The sequence below is a fragment of the Rhinolophus sinicus genome, linkage group LG07, assembly GCF_036562045.2.
Source record: "Rhinolophus sinicus isolate RSC01 linkage group LG07, ASM3656204v1, whole genome shotgun sequence".
NCBI classification, from domain to species: domain Eukaryota; kingdom Metazoa; phylum Chordata; class Mammalia; order Chiroptera; family Rhinolophidae; genus Rhinolophus; species Rhinolophus sinicus.
Genome location: NC_133757.1, coordinates 62,786,461 through 62,808,599, shown reverse-complemented (window position 1 = coordinate 62,808,599; position 22,139 = coordinate 62,786,461). Strand labels below are relative to the sequence as shown.

The 22,139-nt window shown below is 56.4% G+C and overlaps 1 protein-coding gene across 9 annotated transcripts in view; it reads left to right on the top strand.

Moving 5' to 3' along the window:
- The window catches only part of ARHGAP22 (Rho GTPase activating protein 22), a 206,958-nt gene extending 185,457 nt beyond the window's left edge, over positions 1-21,501 (top strand). For 8 of the 9 annotated variants that reach the window (XM_019730133.2, XM_019730136.2, XM_074337242.1 and 5 more), the window contains 6 exons: positions 9,799-10,006; positions 12,633-12,765; positions 13,604-13,677; positions 14,270-14,391; positions 16,246-17,149; positions 20,909-21,501. In XM_019730133.2, coding sequence (XP_019585692.2) covers positions 9,799-10,006; positions 12,633-12,765; positions 13,604-13,677; positions 14,270-14,391; positions 16,246-17,149; positions 20,909-21,137 — 1,670 coding nt within the window. In that variant the 3' untranslated portion in view covers positions 21,138-21,501. Of the gene's footprint in view, positions 1-3,007; positions 3,133-9,798; positions 10,007-12,632; positions 12,766-13,603; positions 13,678-14,269; positions 14,392-16,245; positions 17,150-20,908 lie in introns of those variants that run through there. The other variant, XM_074337246.1, reaches the window with a different exon arrangement.
- Positions 21,502-22,139: the final 638 nt, after the last annotated feature.

Below are 22,139 nucleotides of genomic sequence, written 5' to 3'. Positions count from 1 at the left end.
GCAACTTGCCTAACAGCACGCCGTCGCAGGGCTGGGAGGAGGCAGCCCACCTCCAGCATGAGCCCATCCCTGGATTCTCTCTTGCCAGGTGGGCTTCAGAGTGCCTGAACTGTCTTTCTGGGGGATGGTGCTTGTGGAGAGGCAGTCATGACTGAGAACACAGGCAGTCCCTAAGGTTTTGGACCCAGGTCCTATAGGACACACAGCTCAGAAATAAGGGGCACCCCAGCTGAAGAGGTGCCCTATCACCAGGTACTTGTTTGAGAGGACAGATCCTCAGCCTTTCAGCTCCCTGGCTCTGCCTCAAGAGGGCAATTTCATGACGACCTCTGCACACCAACTCCCAACAAGCCACATGGCTGAAAACAACCCGCAAGGTGTGGTGGGTGTTGTCTGGGCCAGAATGTAACCTGGAACTCATTATGGCAGAACATATCACAGTCCAGAGTCTTCTAAATGGGAGGGAGCTGCAGACTTCCATCCCCGGGGTGGCAGGTGGGGGCTAGGGATGGTTCCAGGTGGAGGGTGGAAGGGATTCCCTAGAGACCAGCAGGTGAGGAAACTGAGGCTGGAGAAGAGAAAGCAAGTCAGCACAGGGGCCCACCTGGGAGAGTCCTACCACCTGAGTAGGTGCCACCACTGAACCTGAGGACCTGTCTCTTTAATGTAGCTAGAGCTACTGAGACCCAATGTGTCCCTGGGCTGTGGGAGCCCCAGGCTTTTCTGGCAGGTTTAGGGCAGGGCATTCCTGGGCTTGTGGCCTGCAAACGTGCCTTCCCACCCCTTCCCATCTTCATATTTACCTGAACTCTGGGAAGGGAAAATACCGAGCCCCCCCGCCCCCCCCCCCATACACACCCAGGGTTTGGGAGGACTTCAGCCCCCTCTCCACATGAGTATCAGGGTCAGGCCTAAGGAACCTCATTAGTCCGGGGCACAAAATTTAAGGGGGCACCAAAAACAGTAATCATGATAAATATTTTATTGTAGTAGTTTTTAAAATGCAAATTAATGCCCCCCCCCCCCCGTGTTAAATCCACTGTGTTAGTTTCTTACTGCTGCTCTAACAAATTGCCACAAATTTAGCGCCATAAAACAGCGCAAATTTATTCTCTCATAGTTCTGGTCAGAAGTCAGAACTGAGTCTCAGGAGGCTAAAATCAAGGTGTCGGCACACTGGTTCCTTCTGCGGCTCCACCGGAGCTCCTGTGCCCTGCCTCTGCCACCTTCCGGAGGCTGCCCACACTCCTTGGTTGTGGCCTCATTCCCGTCTCTGCTTCCCTCCCTTTATTGTCTCCTCTTGTACAGTTGAACCTTGAACAACATGGGGGTTAGGGACACCGATCCCCATATAATCCAAACTCCGTGTGTAACTTTTAACTCCCCCAGAACTTGATTACTACTAGGCTGCTGTTGACCAGAAGCCTTACCGATAACATAAACAGTCGATTAACACACATTTTGTATGTCATATGTATTATATACTGTAGTCTTATAATAAAGCACTCTAGAGAAAAGAAAATGTTATTAAGCAAATCATAAGGAAAACACACAGTATTTATTGATGAAAATCCATGTGTAAGTGGACTCAGGCAGTTCAAACTGTGTCAAAGATCAACCGTATAGTCAGATTTCCCTCTGCCTGCCTCTTATAAAGCCCACTTGGATAATCCAGAATAATCTTTCCATCCTTAATTTAATCATGCCTACAAAGTCCCTTTTACGAGGTAGGTAACATAGTCACAGGTTCTGGGGATTAGGACATGGGCATCTTTGGGGAGACCTTACTCAGCCTACCACATCCATGATGAATAAAATATCAAAATTTTAAATAAAGAGAGGGTCTGTGGGTGGGATTAGAGTGAGGCACTCACAAAGTCTGTGCAGGTGCAGGGTCAGATCCTGTCTAGTTAAAATTTTGATGTTTTGTTCATCATGGATTTTTTGCATTAATCTGTATTTTTAAAAAATATTGCAAGAAAATATTGATCTCGATTACTGAAGTTTTTGGCACCCTCTTAAAGTTTGCTTCTGTGGTGAGTGGCTTGCTTGCCTCACCGTCGCCCAGGCCCTGCTTAATAACAGCAAGCAGAGTGACCTGGCCCTGCACACTCAGCTTTCACATGAGCCCCCCAAGCCTTCCAGCCCCAGAGCTCCCTTAAACTCCTCCCTTGCAGAATTGTGCCCGTAGGTCCCTGTGACCTCTATCCTTCCTGCCTGGTGTTGCACAGTGCCCAGTTTCGCTTCTCTTTCCCCCTGCCCTTCTGATGCATGTCTGAGTCTGTGTACCCATCCTTGTCCTCACACTTTGGAAGGATGGAATTGTGGGCTCTTTTCACTGGGACAGAATCCTGCCCTGGGAAGATCATAGGCTTTGCATTGAAGTGTGAATTGAAGATCTGTCACTTACTAGCTGTGTGACCTTAGGAAAATTACACAACCTCTCTGAGCTTCAGCTGCGTTGTCTGCAAAATGGGGGCATTAATACTTACCTCTCAGGGCTGCACAAGATACCTTATGTTAAGTCCTAAGCACTTTTCCCTGGTGTTGGGGCACTGGCCCCAGGCAGGGCAGAGGCCTGGGGCCCTGAGCGCCAGCTCCAAAGCCAGCAACCCATCTTTAGATCTGGGCTCAGCACTCTTCTGGCGAGGTGGGCCAGACCTAGTTACTTGGTAGACCTACCTGAGCCTCCATTGCTCCTTCTGGAACACCTGCCTCTCAGTCTACCGGGAATGAGATCTCCTAAAGCAGGCCCTTGGCAAGGAGGGAGGGACCCATCAATGGGACTTGGTAGTATTCCTAGGGTGCGTAATAACATGGGATATTAGGGGCAAGGGGGGAGCATATGTTTGAGACCGTAGGTCCTCCACGGTGTCAGCTTCAGGAGTGGCATTTCAGGCACTCGCAAATCCCGGGCCCTTCCTCCCTCCCTTCAGGGTCCGGGCCCGGGGCGGGCGGGCGGGCGGCGGGCAAGCCGCTACCTGCGCGCGTGCCGGGCATTCCTGCCGCCGCCGCGCCGCCGCGCCCGGGCCGCCATGGGCCTGATGCCGGCTGCGCGGGCCTTCTCCGGGTGCCGCGCCTGCCCGCGGCCGCCCTGCCGCCTGCCCGCCTGCTGCGCGCCCGCCGCCCCAGGTAGGGCGGGACCGGGTGCGGGCGTCCCGCCGAGGAAGTGGCGTCCGGGACCCGGAGTGTTTTCGAACCCGGGACTGGATGACGAGCGAGGGGATGGCTACGCACGCGCGTCGTGGGGCCCGGCGGGGAGCCGGGGGAATGTGGGGTGCCAGCGCCAGACCCTGTGTCGCCCTGGGGGAGCGGGGTGCGCGCGTATCCCCGGGCAGAGGCCGAGGCTGGGCGCCTCCTCCCGGGGTGGGCGTCCGGCGTGTGGTGAGGAGGAAGCTGAGGCAGGGAGGGCGTGAGGGCTTGCAAAAGACGCCACCCTCAACACACACACTGAGGGGACCAAGCGGAATGCGCGCCCTGGGCTACCGACCCCAAGCCCAGGGCTCACCTTCCCCGGCCTCATGCAGGCCACTGTGCAGGGCGTGGCGCTGGTCCCCACCTGGAGCGCTGGCGGGATTACCTCTGCCCTGGGGCTTGCCCTGAGCAGGATCCCCCCAAAGCAGGATACCTCTCACCGTTTTCTCTCTCCTGCCAGCTTCATTCAGCCTGTTTGGTTGGGGAGACCTGGGTGGGCAGGAGGACGCAGGGAAAGGTTTTCAGCTGGGAGCCACTAACCGGTGGGCTTTGGATTTTTACAGCCGTCAGAACAGCTCTAATGTTCTCCAGCATCTAGAACAGACCTGGCACATGGACACAAGTGCTGGAGTGATAGAGGGTGCTTTTAAAACTCAGGTGGATGCAGGAGAATGGTACATTTCCTGGGAAGGGGAGATGAGAGCAAGAAGGGATTACCCAGAGTTTGTGGATCTCTGGAGATAATTTTAGAATTATTTTCCTCATTGTGTCTGTTCTCTGACTGTGGCTTCCTCGGTCCCTTGACACTGGAGAGAGCCCTAGTGTCTTTAGAGCAGGCCTGAGAGAGCCCTGCTCAGGGTATCAGCTCCAAGAGGGAATGGAATCCCAGCTGTCTCTCTTTCCTGCTGGGGCCCTGAGGATGGGATTGGCAGGCAGAGCCCAGCTTCAGCACGCCTGGTGTGGTAGATGCTCCCATGGCTGCTCACAGCCCTATGAAGTGGCAGTGAACTGGGAGGTTCAGAGAGGGTGAGGTCACAGGGACAGGAATTTAGCCTGTAGGCTTCCTGCTCCTGTATGGGATTCCGGGGAGAGGGGAGTGAGAGCCAGTCTTCACCAGAGAGCAGCTGGCATGGGAGGAGGCCTGGCCCAGTTCTGAGCCCATCTGCAGGTTCATCCAGAGGAAAAGCAGCTGCTGCCAGTTTCCTCTCCAATGGCAGAGCCGGTGCTTTGTGAAGAGCGTGGGCCGGGACCTCGAGGAACCTGCACGCTGGCTGGGTTTCCAGGGATCTGACAAACCTACTGGAACTGGTTCTTGGCAAGGCTTCCCCTCCGAGATGTGCCAAGAGAGCTGAGTTCAGTGTGGCTGTTTCAGGCCCTACCAGGCTCTATCAAGGGTGGTTGGGAAGGAAGCCTGTAAGGCTGAGCTGGAATGGGGCTTCCCCCTGGGGCTCCCCAAGGCATTTCCCCTCAGTAGGTGGCAAGTGGGGCAGCTTGCACAGGAAGCCTGCACAGGGTCTTGTGCAAGGCTCCACGTGGCCTTGCTGGGAATGTGGGCTCAATTCTGTGGCCTGGTGGTGGGGGTGGGAGGGCAGGGCCTCGGGGCAGCCCCTCAAGACAGGTGTGATCATTCCCATGTCATGGATGGAAAAACTGAAGCCCAGGAAAGGGGGTCACTCTGCTCCTCAACGACTTAGCCAGGATGGGCACCTAGATCAATGTAGATGTGGGCTTGGGGTCTTTGTCTTTATGGCCTTTGGCTTTGACCCTCATCTGCTGCCTGTGTCCCTACCCCCACCCCAGCCCGGCATTGGCCAGGCTCAGCCCTTAGAGGGCCTCTGGGGGAGGTTCCTCGTTTCCCAGAGCCCCGAACTTATGGGGTCTTCTTCCAGCCTTTTCAAGCATGCTTCCTCATGCCCACCCTCCTACCCCCGGGGTCCGTGTCATACCCCACCCGGGTCTGCCTTTGGGCCCCTCCTCATGTGCCAGGCCCCCTCCCCCCTCCGAGCTCGGGGTTCCTGGGTACCTCCCTTTCCTGGCTCTCACAGTCCTGTTTAGGGGTGGAGGGTAAAGTGCTCAAGTGGCTTCCTGGGGGAGGCGTTGGTTATGCTGAGGTTTGGAGGGGCCCCAGCAGAGACTCAGCACCTGTGAGCTGTGGGGCTTGCCCTGAGGCAGTCGTGCTGTGCCTGGCCCAGACTCTGCATCCAGAGGCTGGTGGAGGAGGTGGGGTGGGGAGCAGCGCCTGGCCTGCCTGCCAAGTTGGGACTTTACCCTGGGGGCTGGGGGTCGGGGTGGGGTGGGAGGCAGCGAAGGTTTCCAACAGAGAAGCCCTGGCAGGATTTACATGTTTCTAGCCCTCTGGGCAGCTCCAAGACTCTTTAATATCTAGAGCAGGGCTGGGCCCACGTGCGGGAGTGATGGAAGAGTGGAGGGACAGACAGACAGGACAGATGTCTTTGGGATAGGAGATAGGAGAGCAGGAAAGGCTGGCGCCAAGCAGAGGCTAGATGGAATTACCCAAGATCTGTGTCTGTCTAGAGAGAATTTTAGAATTCTTTTCCTCAGTGTCTCTCTCCTGACTGTGCCTCAGTCACCTGTGAGCTGAGGGTGGGGAGCTGAGTGCAGTAATGGGACCGCAGACGGCCTGGACCACGTGTTCCTCCTTCATTCAGTGCTCCTCCACTTCTGCTCCAAGCTCAGCATTGGCTCGGCCTGGGGAGAGGCAGGTGGCCCCTGGCCAGATACTGGGCAGAGGTGACTGCCTTCATACCAGCTGAGATAGAGGGCCTGGGAGAGTGAGAGCAGGGTTGTGCTGACAGGAGGATCTGGGGCAGCTCGCATAGGAGGGGACATCTGAGATGTTCCCAGGGGCTAATAAGGCATTTGCACAGGCTGAAGGTGAAGAGGCTTCCAGATAGAGTGACCTGTGCTCTGTGCAAGGGCCAGGCAGCAGGAAAGCAGACCTATCCAGGATGCTCAGGTGGTGGGGAAAACGGAGCTGAAAGGGATGTGTGCATGAGCTGGGAGATGGATGTGGAAGATGCAAGGCTCCCTCTCTACCTCCCTCGGAGACCCCCTTGCTTATGGGACCCCCTGTATGTCCTCTGCCTGCTCATTGAAGGTTCCCAGCAGATGCCCCTGGTCATGACAGCATGACTTCCCATTTCTACTTTCTTTGCGTCGGGACATCTCTCCTGGTTTGTCCTGAGCCCAGTGCCCTTGAAGGACGTCTGTGCCCATCAGGTCAAAGCAGAAAAGCTGAACACCTGACAAAGCCACATGAAGTGTGCGCTGGGTGGGACGTGTGCGCTGGGTGTGGTAGGAACTGGAGGATGAGCAAGTGCGTGGACTATACCAGGGCACAGATGTCACTGAACTCCAGCAGTGTTGCTGTTTGGGAATTAGGACCTGGTGCCACCAGATCTGTAGGTCTTTTAAGCTTGAAAAATCCAGATTCTTATATGAAATCTCTTGATTTTTAAATAACTAATTTTAAAATGTTTCAAATACCGTCCTCGCTAAACAAGAGTGTCTTGGACCCACGTGGCCCATTGTTGAACATAGGTGTTGAGCCCTGCATGAAGTGAGAGGGAACTGTGGCTCTGTGTGTCCAGGACTAGCTCAGGCCACTCAGTGGTGGCCCTGGGGACTCCTCAGACAGGGTGCTTGTCAGAGCTGCCCTGGCAGCCACCATGCAGGGCTGTGGCCACATCAGCCCCTCTGCTCAGGGCTGTTGACTGGCCCTCTGCCCCTCTGGCCCTACCCCGTGGGATGGGGCGGCTGGGCGCTCCCACCAAGTCCCAGAGGTCAGACAGCTGTTCCTTTCTTGTTCATATTGTAGTCTCTGCTTACCTCTGCCTGTGCCCAGTGACCACGACTTTGGGAACTGCTGGTGAGGAGAGACAAGAGACACATGGGGAGCTGGGCTGGTGGGAGGGAGCGTCACACAGGGATCCACGCACCAGTGTCCTGGCAAACAGCACTGTGGAACCTTGACACTGCCACATGCTGAGCGAACTTGGGCAGGCCCTTAAATCCCTCTGCCTCTCAGTTTATTCATCTGAAATATTAGGATGGTGGTGATAACAGTAATAGTCCCTAAATTGTTAAGCTGTGTGAGGATTAAATGAATTGATGTGTGTAAAGTGCTTAGGACAGCACCTGGTAACACGAGTCATGTGTTAGCTATTTCAGCACACTTTCCGCATACACACGTGCATACACATGCCCCCCACACATATCCATGCACACACAAACCCACACTCACATTCACACATGCACACACACACACACACACACACACACACACACATTTTTCCTAAAACTGATGGCATTGCTGGGTGCACTCTAAGTGAGCGTGTTTTCTAGAAGGGCATGTTTTCATCCCCCAGGTTCAGGGTATTCTGGCTTTGGGTCAAGCAGGGTGAGAAGGAACATTTACTGATACCTTAGGGACTGATGTATCTTATTTCAAAATAGCCATTGTACGTGGGGAGCCAAGTAAGCTCCCTGATTCCTGCCAGTACTCAGTGCCATGGGAAAGACTGAACCTCTTACCTGCTGGCTCACCATCCAGGTGCTGGGAAACCACCTGCCTGGGCCATGTCCCTCAGGGACCACAGACCTACCTAGACAGAATGGAGCTGTGGCATCATGCCCCTGGCACACTCCTAAAGCCACCCTGCAGGGAAGGTCTCTGCCTCTTGGATAACGGGCACATCAGAGTCCTCGTAGAGCTTAGAGCTGGAGAAGGCTGTTTCTCCGGTTACTCTCATTGCGAGGTAGAGAGCTTTGCGGATCTCATCTCCTTCCACTCTGCCTGAGCTGTCAGGAACCTCAGCCCAGTCATACATTTAGTTGTCACAGCTTTTCTCAGTCAAAAGTTCTTCTTTCCCTGTAGCCCTCATTTGCTTTCTTGTCTTGTACTAAATGTTTTGGATCTTTTGCTTCCTGACTTTTTTTTTTTTTGCAAACGTAGCATACAGAAAAATGTACGCAAGTGTTGTTTAATGATTTTTCTCAAAGTGAATACAACTGGGTACGTAGTGCCCAGGTCCAGAATCAGAGCATAACCAGCACCCCAGAAGCGCCTCAGGCCCCTCTGGGCACTGACCCATGGAGGTAACCATGTCCTGACCTGCTTTTGCGTTTTACATAAATGGAATCGTGAAGTCTGTGCTCAGGGTCGGGCTTCTGCATTGTCTTTTGTTTGTTTTTTAATGTGTTGTTTTTTCTTAAACTAAAAAAAAAAAATTGGTAAAATACAGCTAACATAAAATTTACCATGTTAACTATTTTTAAGTATACAACTCAGGGGCATTAAGTATATTCGTAATGTGCAACTATCACCACCATTCATCTCCAGAATTTGTTTCATCTTGTAAAACTGAAACTCTGTCCCCATTAAACATTAACTCCCCACCTCCTGCCCTCCAGCCCCTGGCAACCACCCTTCTACTTTCTGTCTCTATGATTTTGATTATTCTAAGTACCTATATCAGTGGAATCATGCAATATTTGTCTTTTTGTGACTGGATTATTTCACTTGGTATAATGTCCTCAAGGACCATCCATGTTGTGGCCTGTGTCAGAATTCCCTTCCATTTTAAGGCTGAATAATACTCCACTGTGTGTATACATCACATTCTGTGTATCCAGTCATCCATCAAGGGACAGTCGGGTTCTTTCCACCTTTGGCTATTGTGAATGATGCTGCTATAATCGTGGGTGTATAAATGATGGTCAAGTCTGCTTTCAGCTCTTTTGGGTATATATCTAGAAGTGGAATTGCTGGGTCATATGGTAATTCTGTTTTAATTTTTTTGAGAAAACTTCATGTTGTTTTCCACAGTGGCTGAACCATTTTATATTCCCACCAACAGTGCACAAGAGTTCCCATTTCTCCACCTCCTTGCCAACGTTTGTTATATTCTGTTTTTGTTTTGTTGTTGTTGTTGTTGTTTTTAATAGTAACCATCCTTATATGTGTGAGGTGGTATGTCATTGTGGTTTTGATTTGTGTTTCCTTGGTGCTCAGTGATGTTGAGTCATGATTATGTTTTGACATGAACAAGTCATCTGTCTTGTCCCATGAGCGGAGCCCCATCTCTTCTCACTGCTGTCTGGTGTTGCGCTGTGTGAGCAGACTAGGTGTATCTGCTCGTTCTGCTGATGGGCATTGGGTGGTATCCCATTTGCAGGGATTGCAAGTTGTGCTGCTAAGAACATTCTAGAGCCTGTCTTTTGGTGGACATTGTCCTGAGTTTTTAAATGGAAGCCTCTCCTCTTTGGATGTCAGTGTTGCATAAATAAACCAATCAATAAAATGCACAATGCATGTTCCCTGACGGCCCTTTAATGGTTCCTCAGGATTGGACAAGCTCAACGGGACTGGGCAGGCCACCTGTCTGCTGTGCCCTCCTGCTCTCTGTCCCAGGTGGCCCAGGGTCCAGCCACCTGCAGTGTGCCCTTGTAGTTTCTAAGTTGCTCCCTCAAGAGCAGCTACCTTTGGAATGATGGCACCCCTGCTCTCTGTTGTCTCAAGCGCCCACCCCCACTGCTGAGCTGGATAGCTGAGGATGTGACCAGGGGTCTTTCTGTGCCCAGGGATCTTTGGGCAGCGCCTGGAGGACACAGTCCATCATGAGCGGAAGTATGGCCCCCGCCTGGCCCCCCTGCTGGTGGAGCAGTGTGTGGATTTCATCCGGGAGCGCGGGCTCACCGAGGAGGGCCTCTTCCGCATGCCGGGCCAGGCCAACCTGGTGAGGGACCTGCAGGACTCCTTTGACTGTGGGGAGAAGCCACTGTTTGACAGGTGAGCTCCTGGGGGAGGTGTGAGATGGGGCCACCTGCCCATTGTCCCCTTGCTGGGGCTCCTCCCAAGGTGCCAGCTCCAGTGGCAGGAGTGGGCCGGCACCGGGGAACCCTGGCAGCAGGATGGTGGACAGGATTGTTCCTCACACTGGTGCGTGTGTGCTCAACCAGCCCCCTGCCCAATGGGCCTCACTCAGGGTGCCCAGCAGCTCTAGGTGTCAGGGGTGGATCCTGCCACAGATAAGGCCAGCCACATCCATGGACGCTCTTTCCACTGCGGATGCCCCTAAACTCTACCCAGGCAGGAAAAAAGAACCTCTACTGCTCCATTCAGAACTCCAGGCCCTCTGCAGGGTCCGTTTCTGGGCTCTGCTTCCTCAGGGTGACCAGGATGGAGCAGCACCTGTGGCCCCACAGCCTCTCAGGTTTTGGGATGGGGAGAGTCTCCTCCACCTGTCCCGGGCCAGGGCCCGTCCTAACCCATCACTGGGGCTTACCAGGTTCTGAGCTCCACCCTCAGGGTGAGTCAACCTCACTAAGAGCTCAGGGTCTAAGAACAGGGAGGTGGGGCTGTTTGGGGGCCTCTTCTCTTTGACAGGACCCTACCCATTTTGGGCAGTTTTACAGAGAAAGTTCTTTCTGCATCAAGCCTACCCTCGCCTCCATGGAGCCTCACAGATGAGGCCTCTTTGCCCCAGGAGAGGCTCACGGGTTTCTACCCACAGCACCGGCCTTGCCAGGTCTCTTCTCGGAGCAGAACACCCTCAGTCCCTTCAGCTTCTGCCCAAACCCATCACCATAGCCAGGAGAGTGTCAGTTCCTTTCTTTAGATGTGGAGCCTGGGACTGACCACCATCCCCCAGAGGAAGGCTGTCCAGGAGGGCACAGGTGTCCCTTTGCCTGGAGCCTAATGAAGTTCCGTCTCGCTATTCTGAGCATGTGGTCCGTTCTGAGCCGCTGCCAGCCATTCCTCCTCCATCCTATGCCTGTGTGGCCCAGGTTGTGCTTGGAGAGGGCTCCTGTGATTCCTGCAAACCCGCCCTTGACGTTGGCTCTGGATGCTCTCTGGGGCATCTGACACCATTCTTTCCCACTTTCTACCATCTCCATGGTGGTCCTCTGGCCCTGACACAAGGGTCCTAAGACTCCTCTCCTCATTCATCCCCTGACAGAGGGGTCCTGGGGCTGCTCCCCTCACCTGCCTGCAGGCAGAGGCATTCCAGGGTAGTCTTACTCCCTGGGTGCAGACATACTCTGCACTACAAAGAACTCCAGCCAGGGGGGTCCTAGTCCGCCTCCTGCATAGAGCGCCTGGTCTGGAAGTGTCAGTCACCAGAGCTGTCCCATATCCATCCCTTCCCACTCCCTGGCCCCTGGGCCTGTAGCAGCTCTCCCAGCAGCTCTCCCACCAGGGAGGATCTCCTCTGAGCCAGAGCTGGCTCTGTTGACTCTTGCAACAGCCCTTTGTTACTTCACTCAACTTACTTCACTAATTCCCGAGTGAGAGCACCCTGAGACGTAGGGGTGTGGCCATGAGCGAGACAGACAAGGTACTGCCCTCGGGGCCAGGACACCAGGCACACAGGGAGCCAGCTGGCTCAGTCCTGGCCTGGCGGGCTAGCTTGGATGAGGTGCCAAGACTGAAGTCCAGGGCCCGATCCTAGAGCCCAAACCTGGAGCCCACGTCAGCCTGGGCAGCTCTGTGCTGGGAGCAGGACACTGAGGCCTGGGAGGGATGCATAGGGTGCTGGGACGCTGGGGTGCTGGGGTGCTGGGAGGCATGAGGTTCTGGGGTGCCGGGAGGCATGAGGTTCTGGGGTGCCGGGAGGCATGAGGTTCTGGGGTGCCGGGGCACTGGGAATGGGGTGAGGAGCACAGAGCTCGGGCATCCATTCTGTGATGGGAACCCAGAGGCCAGGGGAAAGGGTCTGGCCTCTGACCTGCCCTGCCCCTGGTGGCCTCTGTATGCTTTGATATGGCCCCTCCCCTTCCATCAGAGTGCAAGTGATGGGTGGGGCAAGCTGGGGCTTGGGCTAGGACAGCTGTGTCCCTGGCTCTCCAGCCCCCCACCCCTCAGGAGTTTTGCAGCTCCCATGTTACCGTGCAGAGGACACTGGGGTGGCCATGAGGCTCACAGAAGGGGACCATTCACTGCCACCAGTTCCCTGGCCAGCTGTCCCAGGACCCTTTCTCTGTGAGCCAGCCTGGGGCCCTGTGTGAGTCTTCCCACCCAGAGTAGCTGCAGGGCCCTGGGGCTTCTGCAGCAAAGCAGACTCTCCGTGAGGGAGACACTACCAGTCCTGAGGACGGACCCAGACCTGAGGTGCAGGGGTTCTGAGCAGGGGCCTGGGCTGTGGATTGTCTCTGAACTAGAGCTCCCGCCGCCTGACTCGGGCCCCTGCGCACGGCGCCTGGAAGCAGCCTGGGCCTGTCGTTGACCAGGACAGTGGATACAGATGCATTCCCCACCCCTCTGCGCGGCTTTCTTGTGCCTGCGTGTGCACACACACACTGTGTGCAAGGGCGTGAGAGCAGAGGCTGCCCTGGGGGCGCTGGGGTGCTGGTCACTCCTGCAGTCCCTGGCAGCTACGCCTCACGTGTGTTACCCCACCCCCACCCCCCGGCAGCACCACAGATGTGCACACGGTGGCCTCCCTGCTGAAGCTCTACCTGCGGGAGCTTCCTGAGCCTGTGGTCCCCTTCGCCAGGTATGAGGACTTCCTCAGCTGCGCCCAGCTGCTCACCAAGGACGAGGGGGAGGTTAGTGGCTCATGGGGACCCGGCCTGGGAGGTCGGGCTATGGAATCAGGACATAAAACTCTGACTTGCACCATTTTTCATGGCACGTAGATCCTGCAGGCTGCTCGGAGTGTGTGTGTGGGGTGCAGCGTTGAGCACCCTGCCCTGTGGGGTGGGCGGCTGGAGCATTCCCTCTGTGTATGAACTCCCTCCAACCCCCCCGTGGGAGGGGCTGGTCTCTGGGAGGGGCAGGAACCTCCTAAAGCAGGCCATGTCCCGGGCGTGCCCCAAGCACACCCACAGTAGGCGCTCCTACTCCTACACCTACTCCTACACCTCCTGCAGCCTACCCAGGCCGCACCCAGTTCAGAAACAACCAGACCTTTCATCTGTTTATATCCTGCCTCCTCCCCAAAGAGTTTGAGACAGGACAGAGGCTCCCACCCCCACACCCCCCCACAGGTGCCTGGCTGGGGAAGGACTATTTGCCCTCCCTGTAGCCATGTGGGAGATGAGGGGTCTTTATCTGGCAAATATTTGTGTCTCGATAGATAAGTGAGCTGAGCTGGCCCTGACATTCCACTGTGGCCCTGCAGAGGCACATGCTCACGCCAGTCCCCCAAAGCAAATCTGTCGGCCCAGGAGGTCACAGGCCTCGCTGCCCCCTGGAGATGGAGGTGGTGGTGCCCTCTGGTCACCTGGGGAGGCTGCATGGGTGGCTGGAGACCTGGCCTCTGGTGCCAGCCACCCCCACCCCCAGTCCACTTGCCCCCTCCTCACCTCCCCCCCACCCCTTCCTCAGTGAGAGAAGGGCCAGTTGCTGGTCTCTGAAATGCTGTCTTTCTCTTTCAATACCAAGGGAACTCTGGAGTTGGCTAAACAAGTGAGCAGCCTTCCCCTGGCTAATTACAACCTGCTCAGATATATCTGCAAGTAAGTGGTGGGGGTGGAGGGTGGTGAGGCTGGCTCATTCTCCCCGATTGACTGCTCCCCGAGTATCAGTCAGCCAACAGGGAATATATAAGAACACGGTTGCTGGGAGCACAAAGCTTGCCGTCACTGTGAGCAGGCAGCGTTCAGGTCCCCTGTGGATCATTCTAGGAGGAAAGTGACACACTGCTGTCCTTTCTGTCTTCTCCGAGTGCCTCTCACCGTCCCCGCCCCCAGGGGTCTGCCTCCTGACCATGACCTCTGCTCAGGCGCTGAGAAAGAGAGAGCAGGGCAGCCCGCATCCATTTCGTGCTGGGGTCTCTGGGCCTTGCCGGACATTTGCCCCCACTGCCAGCGAGACAGTCATGTGTTCTCTTTCCACGCTGACAACTGGCCTGTGTCCCACTGGTCTTTGCTTCTGCTAGACCCTCCTGGACCTCAGGGGAAGCTCTGTGCTCTTGGAGCTGGCAGTGGCAGCTGTGCCCAGCAGCTGTGGGAATGTGTGGGCGTGGCTGGGCGTGGGCACCAGGCAGCTCCTAGCGGAGCTGGCATCAGGATTTGCTTCTCCGCCAACTGTCTCTTCCTTACTTGGCAGGTTTCTGGATGAAGTTCAGTCCCACTCAAACGTCAACAAGATGAGCGTCCAGAACCTGGCAACTGTTTTTGGACCTAATATACTTCGGCCACAAATGGAAGACCCAGTGACCATAATGGAAGGTAATGGGGTGTACATGGCGTGCTGGGTGCCTCTGGGATGGGCTCACCTTGATCCTGGGCAGGTCGTCAGAACCATCGTGCCAGGCCAGCAGGAGGGGTGGCTCCATCCCTGGGTCCTCCTCACCGCCTCCTCCAACTCCCCCTCCCCCGGAGGGTCCAGCTATAAAGGCCAAAGGACCTTTGCCCTGTGGATGGCAACAGTAGGTCGTTGGTGCACTTAGAATGGCAGGAGAGGCTGAGGGTGGAGAAGCTGAGTGCCCTTGCCCTTGAATACACACAGATGTTTTTGCTTTACTTAAATAATTTTCAATTAAGTAATTGTCACAGGCTGCTTCTGGATGTCAGAGCTCTGCAAACACTGGGGAATTTCTCATCAATAATAATAATAATAATAATAATAATAATAATAATAATGCAAATAGCAGCAATATCAGCTGCTTTCCATATGCCAGGGCCTCTACTAAGAGCTTTACTTATCTCACTTCATTTTAATCTTCACGGGCTGCAGTTACTGACCCGTTTCCCAAATCAGGGACCTGAGGCCAGGAGAGGCAAGGTGTCAGCCAGACTTGCCAGAGGGTCCAGGTACAAGCTGGGCTGGAAATGGGAGCCTGTTGTTGGAAGCCCATGGAAGACCTGCAGGGGCTAGCGTGAGCCTTGCCGCTCACAGACAAGAAACCCACAGCCAGTCCTGGCTGAGGAGAGCAGAGGCTGAGCAGAACCCATGCAGGACAAACGCCAGCTGGAGCCCACTGACACTGGCGCCAGGCAAGCTAAGGGCAGAGCTGCCATTCCTTGCTGAGTGTCACCTGGGAGAGATGTGGGGGTGTAGGGATGGGCTGTGGAGCTATTCTGGCTCCCCAAGCTGCCGGCGTGGCCCCTGGGGGTGGCACTCCTGTTCAGGTCCCCTGCCCCCCTTTGCCTTCCTGGCTGGGTCTCGCACCCCAGGCCCCCAAGCTTCTGCCTGCCAGGTTGCACAAACGCACAAAGGTGGAAGCTCGCCCCAGCGACTTTGCGGACTTCCTGCTTCACCCAATTTTCTGGCTTAAGAATTCCTTACTTGATTTTTTCCAGGATTCTTAGGTACCTGCAGTGGGAGGGTCCACCCAAGCACTCCACCTTCCTTATCACCCGAAAACCTCCCGGCTCTCTGGTCTTTGTTTGGTTGATGTAACAGGAGGGAAAGGGGCAGGTGACAGACACCATAGTCCCTCCACTGCCCCATTTGCTGCTGACACCACCCCCACCCCACAACCTGAAAAACTGGGTGCTCCATAGATACCACAGGCTGCACCTCAGCAGCCATGGCCTGAGAAGGGAACTGTGTGTGCATGGAATTGTGTGTGTGTAACTGTGTGTACGGGTGTGTGCGCCCTCATGCACCTGTAAGACATCTCCATGCCCTGGCTCAGCCCTGTGCCCCTGAAGCATGGGCACGCAGGCACAGACACCATTGGCAGCACAGGGAGTGACCTGGGGCAGCCAAGAGGGTTCTGACACCCAGGGGCTGGTTTCTAGGCACAGCCCGCCCCTCGCTCACCCTGCAGCCCTAATGGTGGTGTGCCTGCTTCTTCCACTGCCCAGCTGGACGGAGGGGCCTCCTCTGTGCCCCAGGCCCCATGTCTGTCTGTCCGAGGAAGGGGCAGAATCCTTCTGTCTGTGCCTGGATTTTGGGGGTGTAGTGGCCGTCCTTTCCTCCAGCATGGCTGATGGAAAGCTCTGGTTGAGTCCTCTCTCGAAGAGCAGCCCGGTGCTGGGCAGAAAGCAGAGCCAGGCACCCTGGGTCCCAGCTGCAGTGCCCCCTGCCGGGTCTGGAGACATTCACAGCCAGGCTTTTCTCTGTCTTCTTGGCAGGAACTTCCCTTGTCCAGCATCTAATGACTGTCCTGATCCGCAAACACAGCCAGCTCTTCACTGCGAGGGCTACGGAAGGACCAACCTCCCCGCATGGGGTCACACCTTGCACAGTGGGATGGGGCTCTGCGGGGGTCCCAAGGGACAGCCAGGCAGATCCCAGCAGCCCTGGCGCCCCCGGCCTGCCCTCACACAGGACCTCGTCTCTGGATGGGGCCACCGTAGCAGCACTCTCCAGAAACTCTCCCCTGGGCCCGGAGAGCCGATGCGGCCCTGCCACCACCAGCCCTGGGAAGAGGATGCAGACTTTGCCCAACTGGAAGTCTTCCTTCCGGCAGTTGGGGTCCCGGTCAGGGAGCCTGAAGGTGGGCAGCTCGCCCCTGGAGGTGCCCATCATCTCCTCCGGCGGGAACTGGCTCATGAACGGGCTGTCGTCCCTGCGTGGCAACCACCGGGCCTCACCAGGAGACCGGCTCAAGGACTCGGGATCCTCACAGAGACTCTCCACGTATGACAACGTGCCCCCGCTCAGCCTCCTTCCCAGCACTCCCAGCGTGGCCAGCATGGCGTGGTCTGGAGCCTCGTCCTGCGACGCCTCTGCTGGGGGCTCCCTCAGTAGCTGCACAGCCTGCCGTGCCAGCGACTCCTCCGTTTGCAGCTCCCTGCACATGGAGGAGAGCCTGGAGCCCTCTCCCTTCCCCAGCAGCAGCGACGACCACAGATTCCCAGATCTGAGCCGCAGCCTGGATGAGGTGGGCACCTGCCTCAGTAGCAGCGAGCCCAGCGACCCAGGCAGCCTGGCCCAGGACCATGCCCACCGCTCGGAGGCTCTCCAGGGCCTGGTCACGCAGCTCAGGGCGGAGTTGTGCCGTCAGAGGACTGAGTACGAGACAAGTGTGAAAAGGTAAAGGGCTACAGCTGCTGGGCCAGCGTGAGGCTAGTCTCCCCTTGGCCAGACAGAGCCATCGTGGCCAGCAGCTCACCAGGCACTGGCCCTGGGCAGTCAACCCCAGGAGATGCCCCCAGGACAGGCTGGAGATGGAGGAGTGGGGGTCGTGTGTCTGGGAAAGCCAGAGCAGCAGTCAGAGAGCCATGAGTAACCACTGAAGGAACGAGTCAGAATCTCAGCCTGAGCTGCTCAGAGCACCTTCCATGGAGGGGCTGTGATTGGGGGTCCTTGTGTGGCCCTCAGTCAGGGAGGAAGCAGGGCCCCCAGGTGTGCTCTGGGCCTGGGGATGTGTCCACATGTAATGCAGGACCTGGCCAGCATGGCTGGCTTGTCAGGGATTGAGGAGTCCTTCCCAGACTGGAATCCAATTTCCTCTGAGGAGGGAGCTGGCCCTGTGAGCCAATCCCTCCCACCTGCCCTGGTCACAGGAGGACGCTTTCTGCCCCATTCCAAGGCTTGCGAGCTTGCTCAGTTGGCCCGAGTTCAGTTGTCCCAGCCTCCCTGTGAAGAGGCTGTTTCCAGCTCTGAGAGGCCAGGTTCTCCAGCTAAGGTCATCAGCAGGGCCTGTGCTCAGTGCTTCTGTCAGCATCCCAGACTCCTTCGTCCATCTTGCCCAGCTGTCTGACCTCTGAACTCAGTTCCCACCTGCTGGAAGATGGCGCCAGTGGGTTCTGAGGGTGTCCTTTCTCCACCAGAGACTGTGGAGGCAGAAGGGATTCCTGCTTCTGCTTCTGCTCCTGCTTCTGAGTCTGGGATTTCCCCCGGGAGCTGGAACGGTGGTGTCTGACCCTTTTGTTCTGCTGGTAGCCATGTCCTGGGCATGTGTCAGGTGTATGTCAGTGCTGTGTCTTTGGCGGGTGGATGACAGGAGAGGGGCTTTCAGGGCAGAGGCCCCTGACATGAGGGAGATCAGAGAGGGTCACAGCAGGCAACGTCTAAACCAGGACTCGAAGGGCCCGTGGGATCCAGCTGAGCGAGGAGGAGAAAGGACACGTGAGGAATAAAATTATGGGGAAACCCCACAAATGTAAGCACTGGTTTACCAGGCAGGGGTACCAGTGGGAGCACCTGACAGGCACAGAGGTAGATGATTACCGCCCAGACCAAAGCTGCAGAATGCATGGGCAGTGTTACCGTGTGGAGCCGGCTGCAGACAGCCTCACAGGAGGTCACAATCAATCTTGCACTTGAACTTGTCATCTTTCACCTTCTTAGAGGCTTGGTTTCTCAGGCTTGGGAAATGCAGTGTTGTTTCGTGGTGGGTTCTGGGTCAGACTGGCTGGGCTCGAGTCCCTGCCCCCCAAGTACTGACAATGTCCCAGGCAGGTTTTCTGACCCCAGTGTGTATTGACTGAGTGTCCATCCCGGCAGGCTTTCTGGGCTGGGTGACCTCACACATTTGTCATGAGGATTAAGTGACACGATGGGTGGCAGGGTACAGCACAGAGTGCTCAGGAAACCATCACTGGTCTCATTACCTCTTGCTTGGTGGGGTGGAGGTAAGATAAGTCCCCCAGAGGCAAAGGGACAGCAGCAGCAGCTCCTGAAGTCCCCTTCCTGGAGGAGCGGTGCCAGCCATCGTCCTAGTTGGAGCCATGGTCTAGAGCGAGGATGGTCTCTGAGCACAGAAAGGAATGGCGCCCCATCCAGTGGCCTTGGGGAGTATGTCTGCACATGTGGAGTCAGCACTGGGTGTGGTCTGAGGGGGCAGGTAGGCCAACTTTCTGCTCTGTTTCGCCTGTGCCCTGATTCCTACACTCCCCCAAAGGGAACACACTGAGTGTCTGTGATATGCCAGACACTGTGCTAGCTGCTGGGGACACAGCTGTGACGGAAACTGATCAAAATCTCTGTTCTCATTGGTGGTGGGGGGCACACAGAGACCATGAAGGAGATAGATTTTCAAACATGTGATTTGTAAGGTTAGCTAAAGGGGTAGAGCAATGAAACGGAAGGGGAGCATGGGGTAGAGGGTTGGAGGGCACTGGTGTAGGGGAGAGGAGATTGCGAGTCAGTGCTGCGTGCCAGCCAGCCGAGGGCAGAGCCAGAGCCCAGGCCAGGGGCTGCGGTGGGAGGGGCTGCGGTGCGAGGGGAGAGGGGCCGGAGCTGAGTGGGCAGGTGGGAGCAGAGGGTGGGGCCTTTGGGGCAGAGCGTGCTCTGGATTTCATGCCCAGTGAGATTCGAAGTGTCTGGAGGCCTTCAGCACTTTGATCACTGACAGGCCCCTGGCTGCTGTGATGAGGGCAGCCTGACCAGTTAGGAGACCGTGGGGGTCTCGGCCAGACTGGGGGCTGTGGGCCTAAGGGGCAGCAGGCGAGATGGGGAGAAGAGCCAGATTCTGAAGGTTTTGCTAAGTGATTAGATGTGGGGGTAAGAGAAAGAACTGACTTAAGGCACATTTTTGTTGTAGCCTAGCCCATGGAAGAAGGTGTTCGCTGAGAGGAGACTGGGGCAGCGGGAGGAGTGGTTAGGGGAGAAGGGTTAGGGGCTCAGCTGTGGACCTGTGAAGTCTGAGGTGCTTGTTCTGTTTCTGAGTTGGTTGGAGGGAGATGCAGATTGAGGGTTGTCAACACATAGAATGTGCTTCGAAGAGACGGGACGAGGTCCCTCAAGGAGTGGCATGGAGAGGAAGCTGGGGCTCAGGCCCTGAGCTGGAGAGCAGCAGGGGTGTGGGCGGAGCAGAGCAGTGAGGGGCCATGGGGGCCTTCTTTCTGACCCCATGCCTGTGCTCCCCAGACGAAAGGCTGGGGGGAAGGGACGTTTCCTGTGTTCAGTGAGTGAGATGGAGGCCTGGCCTGGCCCTGGCTGGGGAGGGCGTTCATACTCATTCCATGGACACCACATACCAGGCATTGTGCTGTGCACATGTGGTCTCTGTCCATTGCAGCTATAGTGCTTGTGGGAGACTGTCCCTGCATTTTTCAGAAGAGGACACCAGGGCTCAGGGAAGTTTGTGTCCTGTCCATAATCATGTGCCTTGTAAGTAGCCAGGCCTGTCCCCAGGGGCTGGACTCAGTGTCCCTCGGGCCTTACAGGAGCTGGCCATCTGGTTGAAAAGATGGATGTGCCAACTTCTGTACAGTGCAGTGTCCGCCTCCACAGGAGTACATGGTGTGGCTCTGCGGTGGCCGAAGGAGCAGTATGACCTGCTGGGCAGGATCAAGACAAGCTTCCGGGAAGGAGACACTGAGCCGGGGGGTGAAGGATGAGTAGGGATGGAAGTGACAAGTGCAAGTTGTTGTGTCTGGCTGGGGAAGGGGAGGGGCAGCAGGAGGGCAGCCAGAGGTCAAGGGGCCTCAGAGCACAGCACAGGTGGAGGGACAATTTCCTGTTCCCGCCAGCCAGCAGGGCAGCCATCCCTCTGCAGGACAGCTGGCTGTGCCAGAGGTAAGTGGCTTTACATTTTAGTGATGACTCAGGGAGACCCCCGGCTTGAGGGCCAGAGGCCCAAATCCTCACACTGGCGTTTCTGGATCACAGGCTGAGGCAGGTCCTGCATGGCTGAGGCACGAGATCTGGGAGGAGCAGAGGGGGACTGTGCAGCCTCGCCCCGTGCCAAGCCCGAGCCTCTGCATGTCCTGCCCCTCCAGGCCCAGCCTGACCAGATCCTTCCCCTCATTAGGTGCAGTAGGCACGTGGCTGCCAAAACTGGAGCTCGCTTGGCAGGCCCAGAGAGCCAAACACTAAAACATATCTTTCTTTTTTATTTTAAAGACTCGAAGAAGGTTCTGCCGACCTGAGGAAACGAATGTCATGGTTAGAGGAAGAATTGGACCAGGAAAAGAAAAAGTATACAATGCTGGAAATAAAGCTGAGGAACTCGGAGAGGGCACGGGAAGACGCGGAGAGGAGGAACCAGCTGCTGCAGAAGGAAATGGAGGAGTTTTTTTCAACCTTGGGAAACCTGACTGTTGGGGCAAAAAGTGCTGAAGCCCCACAGTGAAGGAGCTCACCTTGCTGTGCTGCTGTCCCCCCCTCCTGCCGGTCCCTACCCTGTCCCCCCCCCCCCCCATTGGCAGAGAGGGCCTCCCGCCTCTGGAGGAGCCAGAAGTCCTTGCAGCTTGGACCTGGGCCTCAGTGGTGCCAGCTGCTCCAGAGCCAGCTGGAGAGAGGAGTCCTGACACCCCGTGGGGTGGGGGGGCTGCTGGGAGCCTGAGCCCCCACAGGATCTGGATGCTGTTGTGACTGTACAGGGCCTGGAAAGATCAGAGGGGACAGTCCCTTGGCTACCAAAACAGATGGCACATGGGATCCAAGTAGCCCACTGGGACCATTTTGCGTTCTTTATTAAATTTGCTCTGAAAGCATGATGCCTGACTCCTTCTTTATGGTCATGCAAAACAGGGGTTACTGAGTGACCTCTGTTTCTGTCAGGTTTGGAAGTCCCCAAGGCTGGAATGCCATGGGGCCTTCAGAAGCCCACGGAAGCTCTCTGAGGAGCACCCAGCCGCTGTCAGGGTCGCTGCAGTGGGATTTATGCAAATCCATGTGCTGTCAGCTCCATCTCTCTGTGCTCAAGGGGGACAGTTGCCCGCTCCTTCCTTTTCTCTCTGAGCCACCTGGCCTCCCTCTGCAGCTGGTGTCTGTCCTGAAGTTCCTCTTCCACCGTAACCTGCTTCCCTTTGCTTGGCCCCAGCTCTGTTCCAGGGCCAGAGCCTGTGAGAGCTCAGACGGGGCCGCACTCCCTGTTGCTGTACCTGGGCCTGTGCAGGGTGACAGGGCACAGGTGGGAAGAAGAGGTGAGCCAAGGTGCTGGGACATGCCCTCTCGCTGTCCAGGTGCCCACGCCTCAGGCTGTGCCCAGCTCCCTTGCAGGCTTCCCTCGAGTCAGTGCTCATCCCTCTCCCTCCTCCAATTCATCCTCAGACTTTGAGGCTCCAGTTAGGGCGGATCCTTCCAGAATGCCTCCCCCTGGCCACCACCACACATAGCCCTGGCCTGGGCC